The sequence below is a fragment of the Ranitomeya imitator genome, chromosome 3, assembly GCF_032444005.1.
Source record: "Ranitomeya imitator isolate aRanImi1 chromosome 3, aRanImi1.pri, whole genome shotgun sequence".
In the NCBI taxonomy this organism is placed as follows: Eukaryota; Metazoa; Chordata; class Amphibia; order Anura; family Dendrobatidae; genus Ranitomeya; species Ranitomeya imitator.
In genome coordinates this window covers 717,836,634-717,862,829 of record NC_091284.1, presented here as the reverse complement: position 1 = coordinate 717,862,829, position 26,196 = coordinate 717,836,634, and the positions used below count along the sequence as shown (strand labels likewise).

The 26,196-nt window shown below is 47.2% G+C and overlaps 1 protein-coding gene across 1 annotated transcript in view; it reads right to left on the bottom strand.

The window, feature by feature from the left end:
- The window catches only part of LOC138670923 (gametocyte-specific factor 1-like), a 130,917-nt gene that overhangs the window by 33,197 nt on the left and 71,524 nt on the right, over positions 1–26,196 (bottom strand). The window contains exon 8 of the mRNA XM_069758711.1: positions 6,743–6,831. Within this exon, the coding sequence (XP_069614812.1) occupies positions 6,743–6,831 (89 nt within the window). The remainder of the gene's footprint in view (positions 1–6,742; positions 6,832–26,196) is intronic.

Sequence of the window (26,196 nt, the reverse complement as noted above, 5' to 3'; positions counted from 1 at the left end):
AATTGGAACCGTGGGAGCCACTATCCAGAGGTCGTCGAGGTATGGGATTATGCATATCTGCCGACTTCTGATGTAGGCCATTACCTCGGACATGACCTTTGTGAAGATCCTTGGAGCTGACGATAGTCCGAATGGGAGGACATTGAACTGGAAGTGGTCTATAACCTCTCCTCTGGTGACCGCAAACCTTAGAAATTTTCGATAGGTTGGATGGACTGGGACGTGATAATATGCGTCCTGTAAGTCGATGGTTGCCATGACGAAGTCTTGCCCTATTAAGGGTACTGTCGATCTCACGGACTCCATTCTGAATCTTCTGTAGGTTACATATTGATTCAGAGGTTTTAAATTGATTATCATCCGATGGGTTCCGTTTGGTTTCCTTATCAGAAATAGGCTGGAATAATGACCTTTGTTTCTTTTGTCTTCTGGGACTATGGAGATCACATTGTTGAATAAGAGATCTTCTATCCCAGTTATCAGAGTGGACTGTAGCTTCGGTGTTGATAACGTTGTCGTTTTCATTCTTTTTTGGGGATATGATGTAAACTCTATTTTCATCCCCTCTTTGACCAATCTTAAGGTCCACTGATCCACACCGATCTCTTGCCAGACTGGGAAGAAGTTCGAAATCCGACCCCCCACTATGACGGCGTCATTGCTTTCTCTGACTTTGGGGTTGGGAAAGAAAAAGATTCCCGTCTTTCCCTGCTTTTGGATAACTCCAGCGACCTGTCTTACCCTTTCCTCTGTATTGAGGAGTATGCTCTTGCTGAGCGCGGAAGGGTCTTTTCCTAGGGTTTCTAGGTTCTGGTAAGGTCTTTTTCTTGTCTGAAGCCTTCTCCAAAAGATCATCCAAGGCTGGTCCAAACATACTTTCCTTTGAAAGGAATAGAACACAGTCTCATCTTGGAAGTCATATCACCAGACCAGGATCTTAGCCAAAGTGCACGCCTTACTGAGTTTGACAGTGCAGATGATCTCGCCGTCACTCACGGATTCTGCGGAAGCATCTGCTAAAAAGCCTGTTGCTTTCTGGAAGATAGGTAAGGAGGCTAGAATATCTTCTCTCGGAGTACCTGAGGACAAGTGCTCCTCTAGCTGCCCCAGCCAGCGATGCATCCATCTAGCCATGCAAGTGGATACTGAATTGATGTTCAGTAAGGACGCTGATGTTTCCCACAACTTCCTTAGTAGTCCGTCCATCTTACGTTCCAGAGGGTCTCTCAGTTGGGAGGCATCCTCGAATGGTAGCGTGGTCTTTTTGGCTACTCTGGCAATCTGGACGTCCACTTTTGGAACTTCTGACCAGCATGACACTGTCTCGGCATCTACAGGAAATCTGTCTTTAATTTCCGCTGGAGTAGTCAGCTTCTTTTCTGGGGATTCCCACTCCTCCAGAACTAAATCCCGGATATTTTGGTGAATAGGAAACACCTGACGCTTCCTAGAACGAAGTCCTCCAAACATCTCTTGTACTGACTGGGCCATCTTTTCTTCCTCAATCTCCATAGTTTTCCTTACAGCCGTGAGGAGTTCTTCTATATCAGATGAAGAGAAGTAGTATCTCTCTTGCTGGACGGTCTCAGAGTCCAGGGATAATTCACCCTCCTCTGGGGGTTCGTCCGACGTCTCACCCCGAGAGTCCTCCTGCTCTTCCTCCTGTGGATTAAGTTTCCTTTTCTTAGCCTCAGGAGGGGCACTAGGAGATGGTGTAGACTGGGAAAGAGTGGCCAGAGATGTTTTAATCTCATGCTGGATTAAGGTTTTAATCTCCTCCATCAGGGACGGCTGTTCCTCCCTGATAATTTTGTCTGTGCATTCTTTGCACAATGATTTCTTGTATGAAGAGGACAGCTTCTTCATACAAACTGCGCATTTGCGGGTAGTTTTTGTTTTGCTTCCTGATGTGGGTTCCTTGTCCCCCTAAAAAGGAAGGGGAGAAGGAATCATAAGACTACAACCCACATCAGGGAATGGACACCCAGGGCCAGACTACTCACTGGGGCCGGGATGGTGCTGTGATCTGCAGGTGCAGAGCGCGAGGAAGCAGACATCTCCATAGTCTTCACCACACAGTGGTCCTACCTGCGATGTCTTCCTGTCCAGGGCCTGTATATATAGGCGACCGGACCGCAGCACCTGTCCTCCTGGATGAGGACCTCCTCCTCCGGTGTCCGGAAGTACGTGGGGGTAGAACGCCGACGTCTTCCACGCTGTTTGCCTAGCGTTCCAGCTGGAACGCACAAGGAACTTCCTGTTCAGTGAAGCCGGCCGGCGTCTGACGTCATATCCGGCCGCCGGCTTCAGACCGGAAGTACTCACACACGCGCACACGGAGGAGAAGGGCTGGAGAGCTCAGAGAGGCCTCCAGCCGAAGAACGCCCCAAACCTTACCCGCAGGTGCGGAATGGTGGCAAAGGAGTCCCGAGTCGGAGGAGACGGGAGCAGCGACGGGGAATGGACGCAAGTCTGATCCCAGCTGCCCGGCCAGATTATCTCTATTCCCCCCCGGTGACCGCTGCCGGCACAGTGCACCTGGGATGACCTCTTCATCCCTAGTAGGGACAGGAAAGAACACTGAGGGGAGGATGAGGGAGGGGTTATTTAACCTCTTGTCATTTCCTGTCCCTATTAGGAAAGGGGTAACATCCTCCAGGTGTGCTGTCGTGGGGGGTTACTAGAGAAAAAAAACGCAAAAAAAAGCACGCAGATTCTAACATGCGTTTTCTGCCAAGAAATGCAGAATCTGCACAAAAAAAAATCCAGTCAAACCCACAACGTGTGCATATAGCCTTAAAATATGGTGATGCAATTTTTTTGTATATAACTGTCACATGTTGCTTTTTCTATACAAATTTTCAGCTGCATTTTACCAACAGTTCCATAAGGGTATGTGAACACGTATCTGAGGGCTGCGGATTTTTCCACAGCGGATTTGATAAATCCGCAGTGCAAAACCGCTGCGGTTTATCCTGCGGATTTATCGCGGTTCCTATTGCGGATTCCGCTGCGGTTTTACATCTGCAGTTTTTCTACTGGAGCAGGTGTAAAACCGCTGCAGAATCCGCACAAAGAATTGACATGCTGCGGAATGTAAACCGCTGCGTTTCTGCACGTTTTTTTCCGCAGCATGTGCACTGCGGATTTCGTTTCCCATAGGTTTACATTGTACTGTAAACGCATGGGAAACCGCTGCGAATCCGCAACAAAATCCGCAGCGTGTGTACATAGCCTTAAAGTCTGAGTTTTCGGAAACCTCATGCACAGCTTGTTCTTTTTGCCAAGTACATGTCACTTTGAGCGTTTTTCACACATTGAAAGCAATGAGTGGCGGAAAAAACGCAGGTATCAGGTTTTGCTGCGCTTTTAGTGCCAAAACTTGATGAACTAGAATCAGATTTTTTTTATCCACTAAACTTTATCAGCATGCACAAGAGAAATGTACCCTGCCAAAAATGCAACAATAAGTGAAAGCTGCTTTTCTGGGGAAAATTACTTACCAAAAAAAAAAAAAAACGCAGCAAAAACACAACACATGTGGACATAGCCTTAGGCTAGGTTCACATTACGTTAATGGCGTCAGTTAGACGGGCTACGTTACACCGCGGCATAATGCGGTGGTAACTTAGTCCCCAACGCCGCCATTAACTCCTATGTCGGACGCATCGCTAGCGATGTGCCGTCATTGAGTGACGGACCCCGAGATGCGGGCTGCAGCGTTTCCGGGTCCGTCACTGCTAGCGCAGTATGCTGTGGTCAGATGAGACCAAAATTGAACTTTTTACACACCAGGGTAAACCCCATGTCTGGCGCCAGACAAACAGCTCATCACCCCAAGAAAACCACCCCCACAGTGAAACACGGTGATGGCAGCATCATGCTGTGGCATTTTTTTTTTACTAACAAACAGAAAAAATGGTCTAAGTTGGGGGGGGGGGGGGGAGGGGTTGGAAGGAAGATGAACGATGTGAAATACAGGGATATTCTTGAGCAAAACCAGTTTCAGTCTATGGCCATGTTCACACAGTGCGTTTTTTACCGCGGAACCGCGGCGGTTTTGCCGCTGCGGTTCCGCAGCTGTTTTCCATGCAGGGTACAGTACACTGTACCCTATGGAAAACAGGACACACTGTGCACATGGTCCGGAAATTGTAAAAAAAAAGACGCGCTGAATAGCTCCCGGAAAAAAGAAGGAGCATGTCAATTCTTTTTCCGGAGCCGCAGCGGTTCTGCACCCATAGACCTCCATTGTGAGGTCCAAACCGCAGTAAAACCCGCAGATCAAAAATATATCTGCGGGTTTTACTGCGGTTTGATGTGCAGAACCGCTGCAGCAGGAAGTGCGGGGAGCGGGCGGAAGTGCGTGGGCGGAGTGTGGCTGCCCCCCCGTGCTCCGATCCCGCCCCCCCGTGCTCCGATGCCCCCCCCCCAGTGCTCCGATGCCCCCCCCCAGTGCTCCGATGCCCCCCCCCAGTGCCCTAATCTCCCCCCCTTATACTCACCCGGCGTCCCGGTGTCCGTCCGGCCGTCTTCTCCCTGGGCGCCGCCATCTTGCAAAATGGCAGGCGCATGCGCAGTGCGCCCGCCGAATCTGCCGGCCGGCAGATTCGTTCCAAAGTGCATTTTGATCACTGAGATATAACCTATCTCAGTGATCAAAATAAAAAAATAGTAAATGACACCCCCCCCCCCTTTGTCACCCCCATAGGTAGGGACAATAAAAAAAATAAAGAATTTTTTTTTTTTTTTTTTCACTAAGGTTAGAATAGGGGTAGGGGTAGGGTTAGGGGTAGGGTTAGGGGTAGGGTTAGGGTTAGGGGTAGGGGTAGGGTATTTTCAGCCATTTTAACCCTAAAAAAATTCCTAGAAAACACACAGACTCTGGCTAGAAAACTGCATCAAAAAAACGCATCAAAAAACGCATCAAAAACGGACCAAAAAAGGACCAAAAAAAGGACCTGCGTTTTCTGCCAAGAGCTGCAGTTTTTTAAAAAACAGTCAGGAAAAAAAAAGGATGGAAATCCTGAACGTGTGAACATACCCTATCAGTGATTTGAGACTGGGATGGAGGTTCACCTTCAAATGAGAAAGACCTACAGAATACTACTAAAGCAACGTTCGAGTAGTCTAAGGGGTAAAATGTAAATTTTTTGGAGTGGCCTAGTTGAAGCCCAGACCTTAAAGGGGCATTCCCATCTCCAAGATCTTATTCCAATATGTAATAGGCGTAATATTAGCAAATACCTCCAACTATAAAAGTAGTAGTTTTTCTGACTCGCTATGTCTCTTTCCTCATGTGCAGGCATTGTAGGACCTTAGTTACTAGTTGTCATAAACATTGATGACTATCAGTGGTCATAACCATCGATATTTAAGGTCCTGTAATGCCCTGCACATGAGTAAAGACATCGCAAATCAGAAAAACTATACTACATTTTTAATTGGAGGTATATGCTTATATTATTATACCTACTACATACTGGGATACAATCTTGGAGATGGGAATACCCATTTAATCCAATTTAGAATCTGTGGTCAGACTTGAAGATTGCTGTTCACCAGAGGAAACAGATTATCTAACTTGAAGGGAATGGAGCAGTTTTGCATTGAGGAATGTGCAAAAATCCCAGTGGAAAGCTCAGACTTAGCCAAAGCGACTTGCAGCTGTAATTGCTGCAAAAGGAGGCTCTACAAAGTACCGTATTTTTCGGACTATAAGACGCACTCCAAATTTGGGGTGAAAACTGCAGAAAAAAAAAAAGATTTTATTTATAAGATGGGAGTCTGTCTTCTTGTCCGAATTTAAGGTATCTTACCTGGGGGCTGGCGGTGGCAGAGCAGGGTCACAGGAAGCATGGTGTTGGCAGAGGTGTGGCGATGCTGAGGCGCGGTGGGCGGTACGGCGTGCACCTGAGCAGGGTCCCTTCCTGCTTAGGTGGGCGACGCCACAGCCTGGTGTCCATGGGGGGAGTTGCGGCAGTGCTGTGCAGCTTAGTATCCAAGGCGAGTAGCAGAGCTGTGTTTATCACTGGTTTCTCGGTGGCGGCCATCTTCCTGAGGCCACACGCTTGCGCAGATTTAGTGCTCTAATTCCCAGGGCTTCAGGAAAATGGCAGGAGGCCGCGCATGCGCAAATGGAGATGGAGAAGTCAGCTTCAGGAAAATGGCCGCTGCGATATCCATCTGCGCACGAGCGGCCATTTTCCTGAAGCCCGGGAAGCAGAGCACTCAATCTGCGCACTGATAAGCACAGCTCTGCTGCTCGCCTTCAATACCGGGCCTCGGCGTCACCTGTGGAAGGGACCCTGCTCACGCCATACCGCTCACCGCGCCTCATCATCCCCGCACCTCTGCCTGCATTTGAATTATAAGACGCAAACCCCCAATTTTTTTTTTTTTTGGGGGGGGGGGGGGGGGGGGGGGAAGTGTGTCTTACAGTCCGAAAAATACGGTACTGACCGTAGTGGGATGAACAGCTATGCACACTTAAGATTTCAGTTATTTTGTCCTATTTGTTGTTGCTTTACAATAAAAAGAAAACCAATATGTTCATAGTTGTAGGCATGTACTTTACATGAACTGATGCAAACCCTAAAAAAAAAAAAAAAATAAATAAATTCCAGGTTGTGAAGTAGTAAAAAAATGCCATGAGGGTGAAGTCTTTTGCAATCCAAAGCATACGAGTATACAGCCACAAGACTCTGCTCTACTTCACTCGATGTAACAAATAGTTGCTTACTCATTTTCCATGGCAGGACATAGGGGAGAGATTTAGGAGCACGAACTTTATCACCAAGAGCATTTTTGGGGTCCATCAAAGTACCAGTACTGAAAGAAAAAAGAAACAAAACACCACTTTACTGGTATTATACAGCAAGTAATCACATGTTTTACATTACAATTTGCTAGAAGGTTCTGTTCATAATCAAATTTGTACTACTGGTTTAACCCCTTAGTGACAGAGCCAATTTGGTACTTAATGACTGAGCCAATTTTAACAATTCTGACCACTGTCACTTTATGAGGTTATAACTCTGCAACGCTTTAACGGATCCCGCTGATTCGGAGATTGTTTTTTCGTGATATATTGTACTTCATGTTAGTGGTAACATTTCTTCGATATTACTTGCGATTATTTATGGAAAAAAATGGAAATATGGCAAAAAATTTTAACATTTTGCAATTTTCAAACTTTGTATTTTTATGCCCTTAAATCAGAGAGATATGTCACGAAAAATAGTTAATAAATAACATTTCCCACATGTCTACTTTACATCAGCACAATTTTGGAAACAAAATTTTTTTTTGTTACGGAGTTATAAGGGTTAAAAGTTGACCAGCAATTTCTCATTTTTACAACCCCATTTTTTTTTTTAGGGACCACATCACATTTGAAGTTATTTTGAGGGGTCTATATGATAGAAAATAACGAAGTGTGACACCATTCTAAAAACTGCACCCCTCAAGGTTCTCAAAACCACATTCAAGAAGTTTATTAACCCTTTACGTGCTTCACAGGAACTGAAACAATGTGGAAGGAAAAAATGAACATTTAACTTTTTTTGCAAACATCTTAATTCAGAACCATTTTTTTTTATTTTCACATGTGTAAAAACAGAAATGTAACCATAAATTTTGTGATGCAATTTCTCCTGAATACGCCAATACCCCATATGTGGGGGTAAACCACTGTTTGGGCGCACCGCAGAGCTTGGAAGTGAAGGAGCGCCGTTTGACTTTTTCAATGCAGAATTGCCTGGAATTGAGATCGGACGCCATGTTGCGTTTGCAGAGCCCCTGGTGTGCCTAAACAGTGGAAACCCCCCACAAGTGACACCATTTTGGAAACTAGACCCCTTAAGGAACTTATCTAGATGTGTGTTGAGTACTTTGAACCCCCATGTGCTTCACAGACGTTTATAACGTAGAGCAGTGCAAAAAAAAATATTTTTTTTTTCCACAAAAAAGATTTTTTAGCCCCCAAGTTTTTATTTTCACAAGGGTAACAGGAGAAATTGGACTGCAATAGTTGTCCAATTTATCCCGAGTACGCTGATGCGCTATATGTGGGGGTAAACCACTGTTTGGGCGCACGGCAGAGCTCGAAAGGGAAGGAGCGCCGTTTTGGAATGCAGACTTAGATAGAATGGCCTGTGGGCGTTATATTGCGTTTGCAGAGCCCCTGATGTACCTAAACAGTAGTAACCCCCCACAAGTGACCCCGTTTTGGAAACTAGACCCCCCAAGGAACTTATATAGATGTGTGGTGAGAACTTTGAATGCCCAAGTGCTTCACAGACGTTTATAATGCAGAGTCATAAAAATAAAAAATATATTTTTTTTTTCCCACAAAAAAGATTTTGTAGCCCCCAAGTTTTTATTTTCACAAGGGTAACAGGAGAAATTGGACCCCAGAAGTTGTTGTCCAATTTATCCCGAGTACGCTGATGCCCCATATGTGGGGGTAACTGTTGTGAATTCTGTTGTCTGGCTCCCGCCTGTGGTCATGAATGGTACTTCGGCTGGTTCTGTCCATGGACTTCCTCTGGTGGGTGTTTCTGAGTTTCACAGGTGACTAGGTTAATTCGTTAGCTGCTGCTCTATTTAACTCCACTTACATCTTTGCTCCATGCCACCTGTCAATGTTCCAGTATTGGTCTAGTTCACTCCTGGATCGTTCTTGTGACCTGTCTTCCCAGCAGAAGCTAAGTTCCAGCTTGTATTTCTTTGGTTTGCTATTTTTCTGTCCAGCTTGCTATTTAATTTGTTGTCTTGCTTGCTGGAAGCTCTGGGACGCAGAGGGAGCGCCTCCGCACCGTGAGTCGGTGCGGAGGGTCTTTTTGCGCCCTCTGTGTGGTCTTTTTGTAGGTTTTTGTGCTGACCGCAAAGTAACCTTTCCTATCCTCGGTCTGTTCAGTAAGTCGGGCCTCACTTTGCTAAATCTATTTCATCTCTGTGTTTGTATTTTCATCTTTACTCACAGTCATTATATGTGGGGGGCTGCCTTTTCCTTTGGGGAATTTCTCTGAGGCAAGGTAGGCTTTATTTTTCTATCTTCAGGGCTAGCTAGTTTCTTAGGCTGTGCCGAGTTGCATAGGGAGCATTAGGCGCAATCCACGGCTATTTCTAGTGTGTTTGATAGGTTTAGGGATTGCGGTCAGCAGAGTTCCCACGTCCCAGAGCTCGTCCTTATTATCAGTAACTGTCAGGTCATTCCGTGTGCTCTTAACCACCAGGTCCATTATTGTCCTGACCACCAGGTCATAACAGTACAGGTGGCCCAAAGTACTAATGCATCTCAATAGAGTGATAAGAAGTTCTGAGACCATTTTTTTTTCTTTGCAGTGTGTTTTGTCTATTTTCCCCTTCACCTCTGGGTGGTTCAGGACACTGGTGTAAACATGGACATTCAAGGTCTGTCCTCTTGGATGGATAATCTCACTACAAGGGTACAAAACATTCAAGATTTTGTGGTTCAGAATCCGATGTCAGAGCCTAGGATTCCAATTCCTGATTTGTTTTTTGGTGATAGATCTAAGTTCTTGAATTTCAAAAATAATTGTAAATTGTTTCTTGCCTTGAAACCTCGCTCCTCAGGTGACCCTGTTCAACAAGTAAAGATCATTATTTCTTTGTTACGTGGTGACCCTCAAGACTGGGCATTTTCCCTTGCGCCAGGAGATCCGGCATTGCGTGATGTTGATGCGTTTTTCCTGGCGCTTGGATTGCTTTATGACGAACCTAATTCAGTGGATCAGGCAGAGAAAATCTTGCTGGCTCTGTGTCAGGATGAAGCGGAGATATTTTGTCAGAAGTTTAGAAAGTGGTCTGTGCTCACTCAGTGGAATGAATGTGCCCTGGCAGCAATCTTCAGAAAGGGTCTCTCTGAAGCCCTTAAGGATGTCATGGTGGGGTTTCCCATGCCTGCTGGTCTGAATGAGTATGTCCTTGGCCATTCAGATCGATCGACGCTTGCGTGAGCGTAAAGCTGTGCACCATTTGGCGGTACTATCTGAGCATGGGCCTGAGCCTATGCAATGTGATAGGACTTTGACCAGAGCTGAACGGCAAGAACACAGACGTCGGAATGGGCTATGTTTTTACTGTGGTGATTCCACTCATGCTATCTCCGTTTGTCCTAAGCGCACTAAGCGGTTCGCTAGGTCTGCCACCATTGGTACAGTACAGTCTAAATTTCTATTGTCTGTTACTCTGATTTGCTCTTTGTCATCCTATTCTGTTATGGCATTTGTGGATTCAGGCGCTGCCCTGAATTTGATGGACTTGGAGTTTGCTAGGCGCTGTGGGTTTGTCTTGGAGCCCTTGCAGTGTCCTATTCCATTGAGAGGAATTGATGCTACGCCTTTGGCCAAGAATAAGCCTCAGTACTGGACCCAATTGACCATGTGCATGGCTCCTGCACATCAGGAGGATATCCGCTTTCTGGTGTTGCATAATTTGCATGATGTGGTCGTTTTGGGGTTGCCATGGCTACAGGTTCATAATCCAGTATTGGACTGGAAATCTATGTGTGTCCAGCTGGGGTTGCCAGGGGGTACATGGTGATGTTCCATTTTTGTCTATTTCGTCTTCCACTCCTTCTGAAGTTCCAGAGTTTTTGTCGGATTATCGGGATGTATTTGATGAGCCCAATTAATTTGATTCCTGGTAGTAAGTTTCCTAAGGGCCGATTGTTCAATTTATCTGTGCCAGAACATGTCGCTATGCGGAGTTATATAAAGGAATCCTTGAAGAAAGGCCATATTCGCCCGTCGTCATCACCGTTAGGAGCAGGGTTCTTTTTTGTGGCCAAGAAGGATGGTTCTTTGAGACCTTGTATTGATTACCGCCTTCTTAATAAAATTACAGTCAAATTTCAGTATCCTTTGCCGTTGCTGTCTGATTTGTTTGCTCGTATTAAAGGGGCTAGTTGGTTCACCAAGATAGATCTTCGAGGGGCGTATAATCTTGTGCGTATTAAACAAGGCGATGAATGGAAAACAGCATTTAATACGCCCGAGGGCCATTTTGAGTACCTGGTTATGCCATTCAGGCTTTCCAATGCTCCATCAGTATTTCAATCCTTTATGCATGACATCTTCCGAGAGTACCTGCATAAATTCCTGATTGTGTATTTGGATGATATTTTGGTCTTTTCGAATGATTGGGAGTCTCATGTGAAGCAGGTCAGAATGGTGTTCCAGGTCCTTCGTGCGAATTCCTTGTTTGTGAAGGGGTCAAAGTGTCTCTTTGGAGTTCAGGTGGTTTCATTTTTGGGGTTCATTTTTTCCCCTTCTACTATCGAGATGGACCCTGTTAAAGTCCAGGCCATTTACGATTGGACTCAGCCGACATCTGTGAAGAGCCTGCAAAAGTTCCTGGGCTTTGCTAATTTTTATCGGCGCTTCATCGCTAACTTTTCTACTGTTGCTAAACCGTTGACTGATTTGACCAAGAAGGGTGCTGATGTGGTCAATTGGTCTTCTGCGGCTGTAGAGGCTTTTCAGGAGTTGAAGCGTCGTTTTTCTTCTGCCCCTGTGTTGTGCCAGCCAGATGTTTCGCTTCCGTTTCAGGTTGAGGTTGATGCTTCTGAGATTGGAGCAGGGGCTGTTTTGTCGCAGAGCAGTTCTGATGGCTCGGTGATGAAGCCATGTGCTTTCTTTTCTAGAAAGTTTTCGCCTGCTGAGCGTAACTATGATGTTGGTAATCGTGAATTGTTGGCCATGAAGTGGGCATTCGAGGAGTGGCGTCATTGGCTGGAAGGAGCCAAGCATCGCGTGGTGGTCTTGACAGATCACAAGAATTTGACTTATCTTGAGTCTGCCAAACGGATGAATCCGAGACAGGCTCGATGGTCATTATTTTTCTCCCGTTTTGATTTTGTGGTTTCGTACCTTCCGGGCTCTAAGAATGTGAAGGCTGATGCCCTGTCAAGGAGTTTTGTGCCTGACTCTCCGGGTGTTCCTGAGCCGGCGGGTATTCTCAAAGAGGGGGTAATTTTGTCTGCCATTTCCCCTGATTTGCGGCGGGTGCTGCAAAAATTTCAGGCTGATAGACCTGACCGTTGCCCAGCGGAGAAACTGTTTGTCCCTGATAGATGGACTAGTAGAGTTATCTCTGAGATTCATTGTTCAGTGTTGGCCGGGCTAGATCCTTCTGGTGGCCGTCTTGTCACGGGATGTGCGTTCTTTTGTGCAGTCCTGTGGGACTTGTGCTCGGGCTAAGCCCTGCTGTTCTCGTGCTAGTGGGTTGCTTTTGCCCTTGCCGGTCCCGAAGAGGCCCTGGACGCATATTTCTATGGATTCTATTTCCCTGTCTCTCAAAATATGTCGGTCATTTGGGTGGTTTGTGGTCGCTTTTCTAAGATGGTCCATTTGGTACCTTTGTCTAAATTGCCTTCCTCCTCTGATTTGGTGCCATTTTTCCAGCATGTGGTTCGTTTACATGGTATCCCGGAGAACATAGTTTCTGACAGAGGTTCCCAGTTTGTTTCAAGGTTTTGGCGATCCTTTTGTGCTAGGATGGGCATTGATTTGTCTTTTTCCTCGGCTTTCCATCCTCAGACAAATGGCCAAACCGAACGAACTAATCAAACTTTGGAAACATATCTGAGATGCTTTGTTTCTGCTGATCAGGATGATTGGGTGTTCTTTTTGCCGTTGGCTGAGTTCGCCCTTAATAATCGGGCCAGCTCGGCTACTTTGGTTTTGCCGTTTTTCTGCAATTCTGGTTTCCATCCTCGTTTCTCTTCAGGGCAGGTTGAGTCTTCAGACTGTCCTGGTGTAGGTACTGTGGTGGATAGGTTGCAGCAGATTTGGACTCATGTGGTGGACAATTTGACATTGTTCCAGGAGAAGGCTCAACGTTTCGCTAACCGCCGGCGCTGTGTGGGTCCCCGACTTCGTGTTGGGGATTTGGTTTGGTTGTCGTCTCGTTATGTTCCTATGAAGGTTTCCTCTCCTAAGTTTAAGCCTCGTTTCATTGGTCCGTATAAGATTTCTGAGGTTATCAATCCTGTTATGTTTGCTAATGACAGGTGTTATGAAGGCAATCCAGAAACACAGTGTGCTTAGCTATCAGAGCGCACACAGTGATCTGACTAATACCCAAAAATACAAGAACGAGCTCTGAGACGTGGAAACTCTGTAGACTGCACACCTGATCCTATCCTAAACACAACTAAAAGCGGCTGTGGATTGCGCCTAACAACTACCTAGGCAACTCGGCACAGCCTAAGAAACTAGCTAGCCTGAAGATAGAAAAATAGGCCTGACTTGCCCCAGAGAAATTCCCCAAAGGAAAAGGCAGCCCCCCACATATAATGACTGTGAGTAAGATGAAAAGACAAAACGTAGGGATGAAATAGATTCAGCAAAGTGGGGCCCGATATTCTAGGACAGAGCGAGGACAGTAAAGCGAACTTTGCAGTCTACAAAAAACCCTAAAGCAAAACCACGCAAAGGGGGCAAAAGAAACCCACCGTGCCGAACTAACGGCACGGCGGTACACCCTTTGCGTCTCAGAGCTTCCAGCAAAACAAAAGACAAGCTGGACAGAAAAAAAGCAACAAAAAAGCAAAAGGCACTTAGCTATACAGAGCAGCAGGTCACAGGAACAATCAGGAGAAGCTCAGATCCAACACTGAAACATTGACAAGGAGCAAGGATAGCAGCATCAGGCGGAGTTAAGTAATGAAGCAGTTAACGAGCTCACCAGAACACCTGAGGGAGGAAGCTCAGAAGCTGCAGTACCACTTGTGACCACAGGAGTGAATTCAGCCACAGAATTCACAACAGTACCCCCCCCCCTTGAGGAGGGGTCACCGAACCCTCACCAGAGCCCCCAGGCCGACCAGGATGAGCCGCATGAAAGGCACGAACAAGATCGGAAGCATGAACATCAGAGGCAAAAACCCAGGAATTATCTTCCTGAGCATAACCCTTCCATTTAACCAGATACTGGAGATTCCGTCTAGAAACACGAGAATCCAAAATCTTCTCCACAATATACTCCAATTCCCCCTCCACCAAAACCGGGGCAGGAGGCTCAACAGATGGAACCATAGGTGCCACGTATCTCCGCAACAACGACCTATGGAATACATTATGTATGGAAAAGGAGTCTGGGAGGGTCAAACGAAAAGACACAGGATTGAGAACCTCAGAAATCCTATACGGACCAATAAAACGAGGTTTAAATTTAGGAGAGGAAACCTTCATAGGAATATGACGAGAAGATAACCAAACCAGATCCCCAACACGAAGTCGGGGACCCACACGGCGTCTGCGATTAGCGAAAAGTTGAGCTTTCTCCTGGGACAAGATCAAATTGTCCACTACCTGAGTCCAGATCTGCTGCAACCTATCCACCACAGAATCCACACCAGGACAGTCCGAAGACTCAACCTGTCCTGAAGAGAAACGAGGATGGAACCCAGAATTGCAAAAAAATGGAGAAACCAAGGTAGCCGAGCTGGCCCGATTATTAAGGGCGAACTCAGCCAACGGCAAAAAGGACACCCAATCATCCTGGTCTGCAGAAACAAAACATCTCAGATATGTTTCCAAGGTCTGATTGGTTCGTTCGGTCTGGCCATTAGTCTGAGGATGGAAAGCCGAGGAAAAGGATAGGTCAATGCCCATCCTACCACAAAAGGCTCGCCAGAACCTTGAAACAAACTGGGAACCTCTGTCAGAAACAATATTCTCAGGAATGCCATGCAACCGAACCACATGCTGAAAGAACAAAGGTACCAAATCAGAGGAGGAAGGCAATTTAGCCAAGGGCACCAGATGGACCATTTTAGAAAAGCGATCACAGACCACCCAAATGACCGACATCTTTTGAGAAACGGGAAGGTCAGAAATGAAATCCATCGAAATATGTGTCCAAGGCCTCTTTGGGACCGGCAAGGGCAAAAGCAACCCACTGGCACGAGAACAGCAGGGCTTAGCCCTAGCACAAATCCCACAGGAATGCACAAAAGTACGTACATCCCGTGACAGAGATGGCCACCAGAAGGATCTAGCCACTAACTCTCTGGTACCAAAGATTCCAGGATGACCAGCCAACACCGAACAATGAAGTTCAGAGATAAGTTTATTAGTCCACCTATCAGGGACGAACAGTTTCTCTGCTGGACAACGATCAGGTTTATTCGCCTGAAATTTTTGCAGCACCCGCCGCAAATCAGGGGAGATGGCAGACACAATGACTCCTTCCTTGAGGATACCCGCTGGCTCAGATAAACCCGGAGAGTCGGGCACAAAACTCCTAGACAGAGCATCCGCCTTCACATTTTTAGAGCCCGGAAGGTACGAAATCACAAAGTCGAAGCGGGCAAAAAATAACGACCAACGGGCCTGTCTAGGATTCAAGCGCTTGGCAGACTCGAGATAAGTCAAGTTCTTATGATCAGTCAATACCACCACGCGATGCTTAGCTCCTTCAAGCCAATGACGCCACTCCTCGAATGCCCACTTCATGGCCAGCAACTCTCGATTGCCCACATCATAATTACGCTCAGCGGGCGAAAACTTCCTGGAAAAGAAAGCACATGGTTTCATCACTGAGCAATCAGAACCTCTCTGTGACAAAACCGCCCCTGCTCCAATCTCAGAAGCATCAACCTCAACCTGGAACGGAAGAGAAACATCTGGCTGACACAACACAGGGGCAGAACAAAAACGACGCTTCAACTCCTGAAAAGCTTCCACAGCAGCAGAAGACCAATTAACCAAATCAGCACCCTTCTTGGTCAAATCGGTCAATGGTTTGGCAATGCTAGAAAAATTACAGATGAAGCGACGATAAAAATTAGCAAAGCCCAGGAACTTTTGCAGACTTTTCAGAGATGTCGGCTGAATCCAATCCTGGATGGCTTGGACCTTAACTGGATCCATCTCGATAGTAGAAGGGGTAAAGATGAACCCCAAAAATGAAACTTTCTGCACACCGAAGAGACACTTTGATCCCTTCACAAACAAAGAGTTAGCACGCAGGACCTGAAAAACCATTCTGACCTGCTTCACATGAGACTCCCAATCATCTGAGAAGATCAAAATGTCATCCAAGTAAACAATCAGGAATTTATCCAGATACTCACGGAAGATGTCATGCATAAAAGACTGAAACACAGATGGAGCATTGGCAAGTCCGAACGGCATCACTAGATACTCAAAATGACCCTCGGGCGTATTGAATGCAGTTTTCCATTCATCTCCTTGCCTGATTCTCACCAGATTATACGCACCACGAAGATCTATCTTAGTGAACCAACTAGCCCCCTTAATCCGAGCAAACAAGTCAGATAACAATGGCAAGGGATACTGAAATTTAACAGTGATCTTATTAAGAAGGCGGTAATCAATACACGGTCTCAGCGAACCATCCTTCTTGGCTACAAAGAAGAACCCTGCTCCCAGTGGTGATGACGATGGGCGAATATGTCCCTTCTCCAGGGATTCCTTCACATAACTGCGCATAGCGGCGTGTTCGGGCACGGATAAATTAGTAAATTCCCTAAAGGTCGATTATTTACCAGGAATCAAATTGATAGCACAATCACAATCCCTATGCGGAGGTAGAGCATCGGACTTGGGCTCTTCAAATACATCCTGATAATCAGACAAGAACTCTGGGACCTCAGAAGGGGTGGATGACGAAATCGACAAAAATGGAACATCACCATGTACCCCCTGACAACCCCAGCTGGATACCGACATGGAATTCCAATCCAATACTGGATTATGGGTTTGTAGCCATGGCAACCCCAACACGACCACATCATGCAGATTATGCAATACCAGAAAGCGAATAACTTCCTGATGTGCAGGAGCCATGCACATGGTCAGCTGGGCCCAGTATTGAGGTTTATTCTTGGCCAAAGGTGTAGCATCAATTCCTCTCAATGGAATAGGACACCGCAAAGGCTCCAAGAAAAACCCACAACGTTTAGCATAATCCAAATCCATCAGATTCAGGGCAGCGCCCGAATCCACAAACGCCATGACAGAAAACGACGACAAAGAGCATATCAAGGTAATGGACAGAAGGAATTTGGACTGTACAGTACCAATGACGGCAGACCTAGCGGACCGCTTAGTGCGCTTAGGACAATCAGAAATAGCATGAGTGGAATCACCACAGTAGAAACACAGACCATTCAGACGTCTGTATTCCTGCCGTTCAACTCTAGTCATAGTCCTATCGCACTGCATAGGCTCAGGTTTAACCTCAGGCAGTACCGCCAAATGGTGCACAGATTTACGCTCGCGCAAGCGTCGACCGATCTGAATGGCCAAAGACAAAGACTCATTCAAACCAGCAGGCATAGGAAATCCCACCATGACATCCTTAAGAGCCTCAGAGAGACCCTTTCTGAACAAAGCTGCCAGCGCAGATTCATTCCACTGAGTGAGTACTGACCATTTCCAAAATTTCTGACAATATACTTCTATAGCATCCTGACCCTGGCACAAAGCCAGCAAATTTTTCTCAGCCTGATCCACTGAATTAGGCTCATCGTACAGCAATCCGAGCGCCAGGAAAAACGCATCGACACTACTCAATGCAGGATCTCCTGGCGCAAGAGAAAATGCCCAGTCTTGAGGGTCGCCGCGCAAAAAAGAAATAATAATCAAAACCTGTTGAATAGGATTACCAGAAGAATGAGGTTTCAAGGCCAGAAATAGCTTACAATTAATTTTGAAACTTAGAAACTTAGTTCTATCTCCAAAAAACAAATCAGGAATAGGAATTCTTGGTTCTAACATAGATTTCTGATCAATAGTATCTTGAATTTTTTGTACATTTATAACGAGATTATCCATTGAAGAGCACAGACCCTGAATATCTATGTCCACACCTGTGTCCAGAATCACCCAAATGTCTAGGGGGAAAAAAAAAGTGAACACAGAGCAGAAAAAAAAAAAAAAATGATGTCAGAACTTTTTCTTTCCCTCTATTGAGAATCATTAGTTTGGCTCCTTGTACTGTTATGTTTGCTAATGACAGGTGTTATGAAGGCAATCCAGAAACACAGTGTGCTTAGCTATCAGAGCGCACACAGTGATCTGACAAATACCCAAAAATACAAGAACGAGCTCTGAGACGTGGAAACTCTGTAGACTGCACACCTGATCCTATCCTAAACACAACTAAAAGCGGCTGTGGATTGCGCCTAACAACTACCTAGGCAACTCGGCACAGCCTAAGAAACTAGCTAGCCTGAAGATAGAAAAATAGGCCTGACTTGCCCCAGAGAAATTCCCCAAAGGAAAAGGCAGCCCCCCACATATAATGACTGAGTAAGATGAAAAGACAAAAGGTAGGGATGAAATAGATTCAGCAAAGTGGGGCCCGATATTCTAGGACAGAGCGAGGACAGTAAAGCGAACTTTGCAGTCTACAAAAAACCCTAAAGCAAAACCACGCAAAGGGGGCAAAAAAACCCACCGTGCCGAACTAACGGCACGGCGGTACACCCTTTGCGTCTCAGAGCCTCCAGCAAAACAAAAGACAAGCTGAACAGAAAAAAAAGCAACAAAAAAGCAAAAAGCACTTAGCTATACAGAGCAGCAGGTCACAGGAACAATCAGGAGAAGCTCAGATCCAACACTGAAACATTGACAAGGAGCAAGGATAGCAGCATCAGGCGGAGTTAAGTAATGAAGCAGTTAACGAGCTCACCAGAACACCTGAGGGAGGAAGCTCAGAAGCTGCAGTACCACTTGTGACCACAGGAGTGAATTCAGCCACAGAATTCACAACACAATCCTGTGTCATTTCGTTTGGCCCTTCCTGCTTCTTTTGCCATCCATAATGTGTTCCATAGGTCGTTATTGCGGAGATACGTGGCGCCTGTGGTTCCATCCGTTGATCCTCCTGCCCCGGTGTTAGTTGAGGGGGAGTTGGAGTATGTGGTGAAGAAGATTTTGGATTCTCGTGTTTCGAGATGGAAACTCCAGTACCTGGTCAAGTGGAAGGGTTATGGTCAGGAAGATAATTCCTGGGTCTTTGCCTCTGATGTTCATGCTGCCGATCTGGTTCGTGCCTTTCATGTGGCTCATCCTGGTCGGCCTGGGGGTTCTGGTGAGGGTTCGGTGACCCCTCCTCAAGGGGGGGGGGGTACTGTTGTGAATTCTGTTGTCGGGCTCCCTCCTGTGGTCATGAATGGTACTTCGGCTGGTTCTGTCCATGGACTTCCTCTGGTGGGTGTTTCTGAGTTTCCTTCCTCAGGTGACTAGGTTAATTCGTTAGCTGCTGCTCTATTTAACTCCACTTACATCTTTGCTCCATGCCACCTGTCAATGTTCCAGTATTGGTCTAGTTCACTCCTGGATCGTTCTTGTGACCTGTCTTCCTATCAGAAGCTAAGTTCCAGCTTGTATTTCTTTGGTTTGCTATTTTTCTGTCCAGCTTGCTATTTAATTTGTTGTCTTGCTTGCTGGAAGCTCTGGGACGCAGAGGGAGCGCCTCCGCACCTTGAGTCGGTGCGGAGGGTCTTTTTGCGCCCTCTGCGTGGTCTTTTTGTAGGTTTTTGTGCTGACCGCAAAGTAACCTTTCCTATCCTCGGTCTGTTCAGTAAGTCGGGCCTCACTTTGCTAAATCTATTTCATCTCTGTGTTTGTATTTTCATCTTTACTCACAGTCATTATATGTGGGGGGCTGCCTTTTCCTTTGGGGAATTTCTCTGAGGCAAGGTAGGCTTTATTTTTCTATCTTCAGGGCTAGCTAGTTTCTTAGGCTGTGCCGAGTTGCATAGGGAGCATTAGGCGCAATCCACGGCTATTTCTAGTGTGTTTGATAGGTTTAGGGATTGCGGTCAGCAGAGTTCCCACGTCCCAGAGCTCGTCCTTATTATCAGTAACTATCAGGTCATTCCGTGTGCTCTTAACCACCAGGTCCATTATTGTCCTGACCACCAGGTCATAACAGGTAACCCACTGTTTGGGCGCACGGCAGAGCTCAGAAGGGAGGGAGCACCATTTGACTTTTTGAGCGCAAAATTGGCTGTCGTGTTTGGAGACCCTCTGATGTACCTAAACAGTGGAAACCCCCCAATTCTAGCTCCAACCCTAATCCCAACCCGATCCATAATCCTAATCACTAACCCTAACGATAATCACAACCCTTACCCCAAAACAACCCTAATGTCAACCCTAACCATAACCCTAATCAAAACCCTAAATCCAACACACCCCTAATCCTAACCTCAAACCTAACCCTAATCCCAATACACCCCTAATCACAACCCTAACCTTAACCCTAATCCCAAACCTAACCCTAATCCCAAGCGTAACCCTAATGCCAACCCTAATCCAAACCCTAACCCTAATCCCAACTCTAACCCTAACTTTAGCCCCAACCCTAGGGCTACTTTCACACTTACGTCGTTTGGCATCCGTCGCAATCCGTCGTTTTGGACAAGAAACAGATCCTGCAAATGTACCCGCAGGATGCGTTTTTTTGCCCATAGACTTGTATTGCCGACGGATCGTGACGGATGGCCACACGTCGCGTCCGTCGTGCACTGGATCAGTGTTTTGGCGGACCGTCAGCACAAAAAAAGTTCAATGTAACGTTTTTTTGTACGTCGTATCCGCCATTTCTGACCGCGGATGCGTGGCCTTAACTCCGCCCCTCCTCCCCAGGACATAGATTGGGCAGCGGATGCGTTGAAAAACTACATCCGCTGCCCACGTTGTGCACAATTTTCACGTGCGTCGTTATGTTGGGCCGATGCATTGCGACGGCCCCGTACCGACGTAAGTGTGAAAGAAGCCTAACCCTAAATTTAGCGCCAACCTTAACCCTAAATTTAGCCCCAACCCTAAATTTAACCCTAGCCCTAATCCTAACCCTAATTTTAGCCCCAACTGCTCTTCTCCTGCCGGCCGGCAGATGGAGACAGATGGCGGGTGCACTGCGCATGCGCCCGCCATTTTCTTTTCCCCGGCGGCCAGGAGGAGCAGCAGGAGGACCCAGGGACACCGGTGAGTATGATAGGGTCCCCGAATCCCCCTATTTCTCTGTCCTCTGATGTGATCGCACGACAGAGAATTACACTTTGCTTTTTTTTTTGCGGTCGCCGGTAAACAGTTAATTACCGGCGATCGCAAATGCGGGGTCGGTAAAAAAAACCCCGAATCATGTTCTCTGAGGTCTCGGCTACCCCCGGCAGCTGAGACCCCGGAGAAAATCCGACTCTGGGGGGCGCTATTTAGTTTTTCCACAGCGCCGTTAATTAACGGCGCTGTGGTTTAAGTACCCTTAGCGGCCGCCGTTTAAAGGCGTATCGGCGGTCGCTAAGGGGTTAAGGTACCGTCACACAACGATATCGTTGCTTTTTGTGACGTAGCAACGATTTCGTTTGTGTGACAGCGACCAACGATCAGGCCCCTGCTGGGAGATCGTTGGTCGCTGAGGAAACTCCAGAACTTTATTTCGTCGCTGGACTTCCCGCTGACATCGCTGGATCGGCGTTTGTGACACCGATCCAGCGATGTCTTCACTGGTAACCAGGGTAAATATCGGGTTACTAAGCGCAGGGCCGCACTTAGTAACCCGATGTTTATCCTGGTTACCAGCGTAAACGTTAAAAAACTAACACTACATACTTACCTTCAGCTGTCTGTCCCCGGCGCTCTGCTTCTCTGCACTTCTCCTGCATCCTGTGTCAGCGCCGGCCAGCCGAGCGGTGACATCACCGCTCTGCTTTCCGGCTGACCGGCGCTGACAGTGCAGAGGAAAGCAGAGCCCCGGAGGACAGACAGCTGAAGGTAAGTATGTAGTGTTTGTTTTTTAAACGTTTATGCTGGTAACCAGGGTAAACATCGGGTTACTAAGCGCGGCCCTGCGCTTAGTAACCCGATAAATACCCTGGTTACAAGTGAACGCATCGCTGGATCGGCGTCACACACGCCGATCCAGCGATGACAGCGGGTGATCAGCGACCAAAAAAAGGTCCTGATCATTCCCCAACGACCAACGATCTACCAGCAGGGGCCTGATCGTTGGACGCCGTCACACAACGAGATAGTTAGCGGGCTCGTTGCTACGTCACAAAAAGCGTGACGTTGCTACGTCACAAAAAGCGTGACGTTGCAACGATATCGTTAACGAAATCGTTATGTGTGAAGGTACCTTTACTGTACACTTTGCAATGTCATGCGATGTATGTAACTTAACCTATCTCCTTCCCCCAATACTTGCAGCCCTGAGCTATAATGTAATTAAGCTTTGTCAACACCACTAGTGAAGGAATAGCCATTCTTCCTCACAGCAGGTGGCTAGTCAAATGCACATACTGGATAGACTAAGCGGAGCCTACCAGTCTAGAATCTTCTAGTGGACCCAACCATTGAATAGAAGGTGTGACCCCCCCCTCTATGCCCTTCATGGGCTGATCCCAGGAACTCAGACAATCCATTCTTATTTTTGAGATCAGATATGAGTTGACCCTTGAAGGAGAAGGAGTGGGGATTCTTAGCCGAGGCAAGACCCCACGTCCATCTGTGACTACGGAAGCAAACGGGGCGAGACTTGAGCTGAGGATATCTCGTCGTTCGTGGGATTGTTTTGGGATCCTTTGGACTCGTGTGTACTATTGCTGGTTAGCTGGCACAAAGATTATCGGGAGGTGCCCCCGAATCTGTTCCGTAGGGACCAATTGTGGACTCTAGATCTACCTCCATGTGTTGTTCCAGCGTTCTTGATAATAAATCTGCTGAATCATTCCTTGGCCTGTTGTCCCTTCTTGCTCTGCCGTACACCCCGTCACAACCCTTCCTCTGTATGGAGGAATTTGCGTCTGAGTAGGGGTTGGAGCAAAATGGCTGCTTTCTGGTTCAGAAAGACTTCTTTTTGTTAGTCACCTTTTCCAACAATTCGTCCAGGGCAGGACCAAACACGTATTCCCCTATGACAGGTGCAGAGCAGTGCTCCGCAAGTCCGGTCCTCAAGAGCCACCAACAGGTCATGTATTCAGGATTTCCTTAGTATTGCACAGGTGATGGAATCCTTGCATTTCCAGGTAATGCAATGATCACCTGGGCAATACTAAGGAAATCCTGAAAACACAACCTGTTGGTGGCTCTTGAGGACCAGAGTTGGGGAACACTGGTATACAGCATACCTCTTAGACTTGGATAGGATGTCTCCACTCCACATCTTTAACCACGGTAACCACAGAAGTTCTTGCAGTAATCTGGACATATTCAGCAGAGGCATCTGCAAGGAATCCTGCTGCTTTCAGCAAGAGGGGAATGAAGCGAGAAAATCTTCTCTAGAGGTACCTCCCTTAATATTGTCTTCCAACTGTTGTAACCAAAGAAACAAGGCCCTGGTGATGCAGGCTAATGCGTCATTTGTCCTTAAGATGTTTGCCGAGGCCTCCCAAGACTTCCTCAGTAGACTATCAATCTTGCAGTCAACTGCATCCTTAAGTTGGGAGGAGTTCTCAAAGGGTAGGGAAGTTTTTTTGGCTACCCTAGCTACCAGGATATCCACTTTGGGAATGTCAGTCTAGCACTTTGAGAGGTCTTCATCCAGGGGAAAGCGGTCCTTCATATCACCTGGAACGTTCAGCTTTCTTTCTGGGAACTCCCATTCATCAAGGATTAAATTCTGAACGTTGTCATGCATGGGAAATACCATCTTCCTTCTAGATCTCAAGCCCCCGAACATCTCATCCTAGACTCTTCGAGATGTTTTCTTTAACCCCTTCCCGACCTTTGACGCATACGCTGCGTCATGAAAGTCGGTGCCATTCCGACCCATGACGCAGCATATGCGTCATGGAAAGATCGCGTCTTTGCAGATCGGGTGAAAGGGTTAACTCCCATTTCACCCGATCTGCAGGGACAGGGGGAGTGGTAGTTTAGCCCGGGGGGGGGGGGGTGTGGTGTGGCTTCACCCCCTCGTGGCTACGATCGCTCTGATTGGCTGTTGAAAGTGAAACTGCCAAGCGATTTGTAATATTTCACCTAAAAAAATGGTGAAATATTACAATCCAGCCATGGCCGATGCTGCAATATCATCGGCCATGGCTGGACACACTAATGTGCACCCACCCCACCGATCGCCCCCCCAATCTGTGGTCTGCTCCCCTCCGTCCTGTGCTCCGCTCCCCCGTCCTCCTGCCCGCTCCCCCCGTGCTCCAATCACACCCCCGTGCTCCAATCCCCCCCCCCCGCACTCCGATCCACCCGCCCGCACAGCGATCCCCCACTCCGTGCTCCAATCCCCCCCCCCCCCTCCGATCCACCCGCCCGCACAGCGATCCCCCACTCCGTGCTCCAATCCCCCCCCCCCCCCCCCCCCGTGTTCCGATCCACCCCCCCGTGCTCCGACGCCCCCCCCCCCCCCCCGTATACTTACCTGGCCTCCCGGGGACCGTCCGTCTTCTTTCCTGGGCGCCGCCATCTTCCAAAATGGCGGGCGCATGTGCAGTGCGCCCGCCGAATCTGCCGGCCGGCAGATTCGTTCCAGAGTGAATTTTGATCACAGAGGTTATATCTCAGTGATCAAAATAAAAAAAAAAGTAAATGACCCCCCCCCACCCCCCCCCCTTTGTCACCCCCATAGGTAGGGACAATAAAAAAAATATTTTTTTTTTTTCCCCACTAAGGTTGGGGTAAGAACTAGGGTTAGGGTTAGGGGTAGGGTTTCGGTATGTGCACACGTATTCTGGTCCTCTGCAGATTTTTCCGCTGCGGATTTGATAAATCCGCAGTGCTAAACCGCTGCGGATTTACCATGTTTTTTCTGCGCATTTCAATGCGGTTTTACAACAGCGATTTTCTATTTGAGCAGTTGTAAACCCGCTGCGGAATCCGCAGAAAGAAGTGACATGCTGCGGAATGTAAACCGCTGCATTTCCGTGCAGTTTTTCTGCAGCATGTGTACAGCGATTTTTGTTTCCCATATGTTTGCATTGAACTGTAAACTCATGGGAAACTGCTGCGGATCCGCAGCGTTTTCCGCAGCGTGTGCACATACCTTTAGAATTAGGCTATGTGCACACGGTGCGGATTGGCCGCTGCGGATTCGCAGCAGTGTTCCATCAGGTTTACAGTACCATGTAAACATATGGAAAGCCAAATCCGCTGTGCCCATGGTGCGGAAAATACCGCGCGGGAACGCTGCGTTGTATTTTCCGCAGCATGTCAATTCTTTGTGCGGATTCCGCAGCGTTTTACACCTGTTCCTCAATAGGAATCCGCAGGTGAAATCCGGACAAAAAACACTGGAAATCCGCAGGTAAAACGCAGTGCCTTTTACCCGCGGATTTTTCAAAAATGGTGCTGAAAAATCTCATACGAATCCGCAACGTTGGCACATAGCCTTAGGGCTAGGGTTGGGTTGGAATTAGGGTTGTGGTTAGGGTTAGGGATGTGTTGGGGTACGGGTGTGTTGGGGTTAGGGTTGTGATTAGGGTTACGGCTACAGTTGGGATAAGGGTTAGGGGTGTGTTGGAGTTAGAATTGAGGGGTTTCCACTGTTTAGGCACATCAGGGGGTCTCCAAACGCAACATGGCGCCACCATTGATTCCAGCCAATCTTGTATTCAAAAAGTCAAATGGTGCTCCCTCACTTCCGAGCCCCGACGTGCGCCCAAACAGTGGTTTACCCCCACATATAGGGTACCAGCATACTCAGGACAAACTGTGCAACAATTACTGGGGTCCAATTTCTCCTGTTACCCTTGAGAAAAGAAAAAAATTGCTTGCTAAAACATCATTTTTGAGGAAAGAAAAATGATTTTTTATTTTCACGGCTCTGCGTTGTAAACGTCTGTGAAGCACTTGGGGGTTCAAAGTGCTCACCACATATCTAGATAAGTTCCTTTGGGGGTCTAGTTTCCAAAATGGGGTCACTTGTGTGGGGTTTCTACTGTTTAGGCACACCAGGGGCTCTGCAAACGCAACGTGACGCCCGCAGACCATTCCATCAAAGTCTGCATTTCAAAAGTCACTACTTCCCTTCTGAGCCCCCACGTGTGCCCAAACAGTGGTTTACCCCCACACATGGGGTATCAGCTTACTCAGGAGAAACTGGACAACAACATTTGTGGTCCAATTCCTCCTGTAACCCTTGGGAAAATAAAAAATTCTGGGCTAAAAAAGTATTTTTGAGGAAAGAAAACGTATTTATTATTTTCACTGCTCTGCGTTATGAACTTCTGTGAAG